Source organism: Abrus precatorius, unplaced genomic scaffold (assembly GCF_003935025.1).
Source record: "Abrus precatorius isolate BTA unplaced genomic scaffold, Abrus_2018 Scaffold2, whole genome shotgun sequence".
Lineage (NCBI taxonomy): Eukaryota > Viridiplantae > Streptophyta > Magnoliopsida > Fabales > Fabaceae > Abrus > Abrus precatorius.
The window spans coordinates 27,423,268-27,431,131 of NW_020874362.1; the positions used below are offsets into that span (position 1 = coordinate 27,423,268).

The window sequence follows — 7,864 nt, forward strand, 5'->3', positions numbered from 1 at the left end:
TATTACTTATACAAAGATTGAATATCATATATTTTATTAAGCTAAATTATTATAATATAAGTAAATATTAATAAAATTTATGTATTCATTATTATATAAAATTAGTTTACGAAAAATTACAAAAAATAAATTTTTTGCGTTATAACAATTACTAAATTTATATATTCATCACTTTATAAATATTAATTAGTTTAAAAAAAAATTACAAAAAATAATTTTTATCTGTTTCATTCAAATATTTTATGAATGTTATAACATGTTCATCACAACTAATTCTATTAATTCAAAAGCAAATAGACCAACATTCTTTTCATATTAATTTAAAAAAATTTATAAACTAAAACTACATGAATGCATGTAAATCTACGAATACAATTATATAAAAATATAAAATAAATCATTTATTTTATTTTAAATATATAAAAACCAGTATTATTAAATTATATGTCAAAAATTTAAATTTTTTATTTTATTGAAATTACATCTAATAGTTTAAAAAATTTCCTCAGTCATACATCATTTACTTGATAATTCTCATATTAGTTTGAGCTCAAACTAAAATAAGTAAAATTAAACACAAATTTTATGTCTTTTTAAGGTAAGTGTATAATTTAAAATAAGACTGAAAAAGTGTATAATTTTTTGTAATAAGAAAAATAAGGTAAACTAGAAAAATGAAGTTTTAATCGTTCACCCAAACCCGTGGTCGAATTCTGAGTGAAATGTTAAGAATTTACACGAGTCTAAAGGTCACAGGTAAAACCATCACTAAACAAATTAATACCCACTTCGGAACGACATTCTATCAGGCAACACTACCAACGTGCCAAATTATATGAAAGACCAATAAAATATTTCAAATAAACAATCATAAAAACAGTTTTACATTTAATTTTTTGAACATGGTTATTTATACCACTAAATAACTATAAATAACCATAAAATAATTTTCTGTATCAAATTCTGCAATTCAACTTCTTTACCTCGGAACTTGAAAAAAACCATTAAGACAAATAAAATAAAAAAAGTACGTGCTTTCATTTGTCAGAGAAAAAAGTCCGCATTCTATTGCGTTCATACAATTCACTGATAAAGGATAGAGCCAAACAAGGTATTCGGACCAATAAATTAAATGTCCATTATATGCAAAAATAGACAACCGTCTCGTCAATAGATATAGCAGCTACTAAAATAACCGCATTAAGCAACCCTATTAAGATAGGACAGCAAAATATCTATAACCACGCAAACAAGAAGAGAGATCTCTGATGCCCAACAGAGATAAATCTGGGTGTTAACACTAAAGTTTATATATCAAAAAACTTGTTTATATCTTCATCTTTACAGAAGTAACTTCAGCAGAAAAACATCACGTCTTTAACGTTTTCCTTGACTGAGGGCAATGTCATCTCAAAATTTGTCCTGCTGCCACTAGCAGAACCAGCTTCTGATATTTCACCATCAATGTAGCAGCGAGCACGAAAAGCTGCCAAGTGTGCATAATATGCGGGAGGAACTGCAAACAATAATCAACTTTTAATGAATCCATGCTTGTGTTGTAACCAAGACATTGACAATAAAAAGCATTGAATTATCAAACCTATTGACACTGATCGGGTACACCTTGCATACCTAAAAAGTAAAATAAATTCCACGACGTTAAAAAAAAAAACAGTAACAGCAATATAGAAGACTTTAAAAGGAGAATTACGTGTAGCATAAATTATTTGTCAGAGTTTGCAACTCATCTGCGCTAAATCCATTTTCATCGAACAATACATGATAATGAGTTGGTCGACTAGTTCCCTGCAAAATGTCAATAGTTCAATCAAAACAGATAAATGCCAAATGTAAATTGTGCAATAGATAGCAGACTCAATTATGAACTCAATACTAGCTAGTATTACTTGAATTCCAGCATGGCTATTGAGGTAAAAATCAAATTCCCGAGGATGGCAAATGGCTGTGTCCACAACAGTCCCTTTAGAAAATAACAATGAAGTACTCAAATCAGTAAAATTTTTAGAAAGGAAATGTGCAGCTGTGAGAATATGGCCGAATAGAAAGAGATACAAAACCTGGCATTATATTTCCACTTCTATCCGTCTGATCACGACGTCTATGATCAGCAGGAAAGAGACGGGTGTGATGTCTTTTCTGGACAACCACAAACGTCACTGGGGGTAAATATCCTTCTTCTAACGAGGCACAAGCCTGAGAAAGAAGTAAAAAATGTTGCTCACAGAGAACTAGTCAAGATGAAAAATAACAAGAGCAGTCCATTGAAGTTTTCAAAATTCTATCAACAACGAGTATAAATAAAGTGCACAACAAATGGTTTCATTGTGCTTTTTACGTTATCCATTGTGGTTGTTAAATATGATTGTATCCTAGATTAGAAAGGAGTTCCCCACTGCGCATACCTTTCTTATAGCATCCATCTCATAAAGCAAAACCTGACTAAATTGGCCCTCACTAACTCCGTCTCTGTCAAGGACAAATTGATATTGAAAAAAAAAAAAACAAGGAATTATTATAAAAAAAAGTACATAACAAAAACAAGTAGCATTAAGTTTAAACCAAATCCAACCTGTAGAATATAATCCTATGAGGCTTATGCCCGGTTGACGCACGGAAAGCCCGGAGTAAATCCCTGAAAAATAAAAAAAGGACATAACAACAAATCAGATTCCGCTACACAATGGAAAACAGGAAAATACTGTTCCTGTCCACGGTACCTGATCATTCCACCGTGGACTTGTCCCTTCACAGGATCTTGTGTTAGTTTATAAAGATCCTGAATAATTTCTTCACGGTGAGCCTGAGCAGAAACAATTCCTCTGTACTTTGTGACCTCAGGCCAATCCATGGAAGCCACTACCTACACCAACATTTTTCAGCAATTATGAGAGAAAAGGATACGCCAGAAAAAAGTATCGAGTAAATATGAATAAAAAGAAGAAAACTTACTGCGGCTATAGATGGACTGGAGTCTTCCCCTGGTTGCGGATGCGTTACATCCGCACCCAATATTAATGTAGGATTATCAGACACATGAGGGATTCTCAACGCAATTGCATCAGTTAACACTGTGTTTCGACCACCAACCTATGTAATCAACACAATGATAGGTTTATATATTAAGAGCAATAAGAAAATTATGAAACAAGGCCTATTAATCGGATAAGTTCAACCTTAACATTTATCTTGAGGGCAAGATTTTCAAGATATTGCTTGTTCAACCTTTCAACCTGCCTCGGCCGACAACACTGAGACACTATTCCTAATTCTGTTTCACATATGCGCTTTATTCTATCTGCGATGACAAAGAACACTCAACATAACATGAAGCCAAATCATGTTATTCAATTTGAATTAGAAAACACTCACCATAAGACCCCGTGGAATCAGGCAAAATTATTATCAATAATTGGAGTCTCTCCTTAGTTGCAAGTTTAGCCCTACACTGCTTATGAATATTAACAAGAACATTCTCTATTTGTGTAGGTTGAGCAAAAGATATAGGTATTAACGGCTGTGGATTAAAATTCTGACATAGAATCCAAACAAGTAAAGAAATTGTCAGCAAAGTATGCAGAAGATAATCGTGCCAATAAATAGTTCAGGCTAACATCATACCATTCCCTTACTGGAACACATTTTGACCAATTCATCAGAAAATACATATGGCATGTCTCTGTTCAATCTAACTGAAAAGTTGACGCAAGTCCAATGTTGAACATTACCCCCATTAACCATTTTCTACAGAACATTAACAAGAATTACACTTATTTCAATTAACAATATACTAAACAAGTATATTTAAAGCATTTGTATTAAGGATTCTACAAAACAAGCATTCACAGTTTCACCTTATCAATCATATTCCACTGACCCATTCGTGGTTCAACATTTGATTCTTTGCCTGTTTCATGATATTTAAGCTGCAGTAAGAAAAGAAAATTAGATATATAAAACATGAAAATATGGTAAACTATGCCATAAACCAGTTGATACCCTTGGAGGTGGCAAAACACGAGCATTTATCAATGCTAGATCCTCCTTTACTCGAATCCCAAAGTCACGCACAAACTTGTCTGCATTGAAATTGTTCTGCCCCACAATCTGCCAAGCAACGAAGTGCCAGTCGTAAGAACAACAGTCATCACATATATTAGTATACCACAAAGGTACCTTTTTGACAAGGTTTTCTCTATCGTAAGGACGCTGACAGGTTGCCCTTAAAAGAGCAGTCACTTGCTCCTCATTCAATCTTTTAGTGTATCGTTGTCTAGCTGCAATCTGACACAGCTACAAAAAAAAACAAAGAGGTAAAGCCTAAAACCAAATAAAAAGAACATGCATAATATTTATAAAAGTGGAATGTATTGTAGAGTAAACCTCCATTGGCAGATAAATCGGTTTTGTGTCACTACCAGCTTGGAGAGCAGGTAGAACTAGGTACTTCAACATAATATTGTATTTCTCACGGAAATATTGGACGACCGATTTTTTGGTTACTTTGTCATCAAGGGTAAACCTGGAGATCAAGAGTAAGATTAAGCACACATAACAAAAAAATAAAATAAAAATTGGAACACATTGTCCAGGCCTACACAACTTCAAACTCAAAAGGCCTGCGTGGTTACATGCAATTAAGGGTAGGGAAAGCAAGCAAGTTAGAAAATATTTCATTAAAAAGTACAGAAAAAAAAAGACTTTCAAAAGCCAACTCCTTGTTCATGAAAAAAATTAGAACGGTCCAAGTGTTCTTGCTATTTATACTCCATTGAAAAATAAATTAGTTGTGATGATGACATGAGAGACGGAAGGAGACATTTCATTCAATTTCTAATTCCCAAAGAAATTCTTTAATTTTGTGAAACATGACACAACATTACGAACCTTCTTTTACATCCACCTAGAAAAACTAAACAAGAACAACTATTGTGAGAAATCAAAAGCATATCAAGCTCACATTAAGTCTCTGAGTGGTTCTTTGGTGACTCCAGTAACTTTGTAACTTCTAATATTCTGTCCATTAATAAGTTCTACCTTGACTCCTCTCAAAGCTTTCTTAATCTGAAAATTTACAAACAAAAAGAACATGATTTCTAAAGGACTAAAAAGATTTCTGTATAACAACGGAGAGAAAAGCATTCTATCATCAGTAGGCCTGCATAACCAAAAGGCTTCTCAAAAAGAAGGATCAATAGCATAAAACATTACACAAATACCTTAACGCGGTCTTGATCAGATAAAGGCCTTGAAAGATTAAATTTAAAATGTTTCTCAATGAATTCTATCACCATAATCTTCTCATAAAACGCCCGAGCTGATACATCTGCAACATACGGAAAGACATGAATCTAAATCCAATTGTTATTCTATGCACTCAAAACGAAAGCATCAATAATGTATAGAAATATAACCAATATTAAGAGAAAGCCCCATCTGGATTGCTCTAAGACTTTGGTAATATCCTCTCCAATACTCAATACCACCCCCAAGTGGACCAGGTTGCCCAAGCTCCGGCGCGAAGAACGACCTCCCGACAACATCGTACCTGCGGTTGTCAAAGTTTCCAATGTCACCAAACCCAAATGCAACACACACAAAAAAAAAGACAAAACCCATCAAAATCATACTTATAAGATGGTGTTGCCCGCAAAACAACGTCAAGAGCTTGAATGGTTTCTTGTGGACAATCCAGCTGAAGTCGATTCAGAAACTGAGTAAGATGGTGAAGATCAGTCTTCGAAGCATACCGGATTGTCACTCTAAACTCACGTTCACGCTTTTTTCTGCAACAAAAGCAATGATCACCATTATTATTATTATTGTAAACTTTTGTCCAAAAAAATAGTAATATTGAAAACTGTTAATGCATTGAATAACGTAATTTTTAATAAAAACTTAGTATATATAATGTAAAATATTTCACATTGCTCTATTTAGAAAAACGATTATTATTATTTTGTAACAGAGGACATACTTAGCAGTAGCAGAAGAGGAGGAGACTTGTTCATCGTCATTACTAAGTTTGACTACAAATTCCTTTGATTGAAAAGGCAATGGTCCTGCAGTAAAAAGACTCTTTCGCCCGTCATAAGCTGGTGTGCGCTTTCCCATTACGTCATGATACATTTGCGTTAAGAGACTCATCACCTCTCTACACACCTTTTTCGAAGTAATCTCGGGAGTGATGGATACCTGAACAAACATCGAAAAATTATTCTTCAGACACATTAACTAATTTCACTTACTAACATTATAACACATTATAAGGGCTTCTTTTATTATTATCAATCCAAACACCGTAATAAATAAGATTGAGATTATGAAAATAAATATCTAAATTTAAATATAAAAGGAAAACGAGTTATGAGTGTGGTTTAACTGACATCGTAGTGGTAGAGATCCCGCTCAGCAACTTGGACCAGAAAGTGATTAGCGCGAACTTGGATTTTCAGTCCAGCTTTACCGTAACCAGGCCGGTCCGGGAACCTGATGGCTTTCAACGAGGACGGCGGCGCCGGTGACTGCAATGTGAGTTTCTGCTCAACTTCAGAACTCAGAGATTCCGTCGTGGGAGACGGAGGAGGGGCAGATGAACTTGATGCAGCAACAGGCGGAACGGAGGCCGGAGGAGGCGCATGCACAGGAGAAGGAGCAGGTGAGGGACGTGCTCCGCGTCCTCGGCCGCGGCCTCTTCCGGTGGGGGAGAATTGTGAAGTCGCCGGCGATGGTTGTTGACGGCGGAGGTCGGGTTGCTTACCGGCACCACGACGAGACATTGGGGTAAATGAAAGGAAATGATTAAAGAGAGTGGTTTGCGTGTGGGAGAGAAACGAGGGAAGTGAGTGGCTTTTTATACAGAGAAAAAAAAAAAAAAAGGTTCTTTAACTGCAGGGAAGGTAACCGTCTGGAGTGGAACTGGCAGAGAGTGGGAGAGAGAGATAAAAACTTCAAGGGTCATTGTCATTTTTCTTTCTTTTTTTATTTCTACTATTGGCTGTCGAGATTCTAATTTGCAAAATTAAAATACTTATTTTGACAAAGTTAATTCAGGTGGCAACCAACTTGACTAAACATGTGTTCATATATTTGGATTAAGTATAACGCTTTGTAATATAAAATAGAAGGATAAGAATTTTTAAAAGAATTAAAATGTACTTTTAAAATGTCTCTATAAAATGTAAAAAATAAGTAATGAAAAATATAACATTAATTTTAGTCACATTAATAGTAAAAAATTTATACATTAATCAATAAAAATATAAATATAATTTTTATATTAGTTATATAAATTAAATATTTCAATTAATATAATTATTTATATTTAAATTATATAACATATAAAAAAATACATAAAATAAATAATTATTCCAACTTAACTTGAAATATCAAATTCAGGTATTATTGAATCAAATGCAATTGTGCATTTTATCGACAATAAACACGTGATCCAGTTAAAACATTATTAGATTCATTTGCAATCTAAAAATACAAGTAAATAAAGTTTTATATTTTTCACTTATTTAAATTAAATTATATATAATTTTTATTTTCATATTTAAATAACAAACCATAATTATGTAAGATAAATGTTATATTTAGATGTATCAGATAAAAATTAATTAGTTCTTTTTTATAATAATTAATTTTGTATTATATATAATTAATTATTTAACATAAAAGTAAAATAAATTGTATTTTTATCGATGAGTAATATAATATAATTATATTAAAGATAGAAAAGTACAGTTTATATCGAATAAAAAATTAATTACTTAAAGTTGATAAAAAATACCTTTATCTTTTTATATGATAATATATTATATTATTTAATAATGTAAAAAAT

At 32.7% G+C, this 7,864-nt stretch overlaps 1 protein-coding gene across 5 annotated transcripts; it reads right to left on the reverse strand.

Annotated features, from left to right (window-relative positions):
- Positions 1 to 1,045: 1,045 nt before the first annotated feature.
- LOC113857479 (protein argonaute 5) lies at positions 1,046 to 6,927 on the reverse strand. Of its 5 annotated transcripts, none has more exons than XM_027489424.1 (22): positions 6,405 to 6,927; positions 5,996 to 6,213; positions 5,649 to 5,804; positions 5,433 to 5,566; positions 5,238 to 5,344; positions 4,979 to 5,082; positions 4,402 to 4,540; positions 4,195 to 4,311; positions 4,018 to 4,125; positions 3,873 to 3,944; positions 3,640 to 3,762; positions 3,391 to 3,550; positions 3,195 to 3,316; positions 2,971 to 3,108; positions 2,739 to 2,881; positions 2,591 to 2,653; positions 2,424 to 2,487; positions 2,079 to 2,214; positions 1,908 to 1,981; positions 1,712 to 1,806; positions 1,601 to 1,632; positions 1,046 to 1,516 (listed from the first exon to the last, which is right to left on the reverse strand). In XM_027489424.1, the coding sequence occupies exons 1-22, from the start codon at positions 6,795 to 6,797 to the stop codon at positions 1,356 to 1,358; spliced, it is 2,859 nt and encodes a 952-aa protein (XP_027345225.1). In that variant the 5' UTR covers positions 6,798 to 6,927; the 3' UTR covers positions 1,046 to 1,355. The 5 variants fall into 5 exon arrangements, with proteins under 5 accessions (XP_027345225.1, XP_027345226.1, XP_027345224.1 ...); XM_027489425.1 differs by having other exon boundaries at positions 1,121 to 1,516; positions 3,195 to 3,312; positions 3,387 to 3,550; ... (1 more) ...; positions 6,007 to 6,213; positions 6,405 to 6,882; XM_027489423.1 differs by having other exon boundaries at positions 1,121 to 1,516; positions 3,195 to 3,312; positions 3,387 to 3,550; positions 6,405 to 6,882.
- Between the last annotated feature and the right edge of the window lie 937 nt (positions 6,928 to 7,864).

What these genes read in the sequence shown, in the direction of transcription:
- LOC113857479 (XM_027489422.1), bottom strand. Translation starts at nt 6,797, where the DNA reads ATGTCTCGTCGTGGTGCCGGTAAGCAACCCGACCTCCGCCGTCAACAA. An exon ending in AAGTGGAAATATAATGCCAG is followed by an intron (nt 1,982 to 2,078) that starts GTTTTGTATCTC and finishes TATTTTCTAAAG; the next exon opens with GGACTGTTGTGGACACAGCC. An exon ending in TACCCGATCAGTGTCAATAG is followed by an intron (nt 1,517 to 1,600) that starts GTTTGATAATTC and finishes TATTGTTTGCAG; the next exon opens with TTCCTCCCGCATATTATGCA.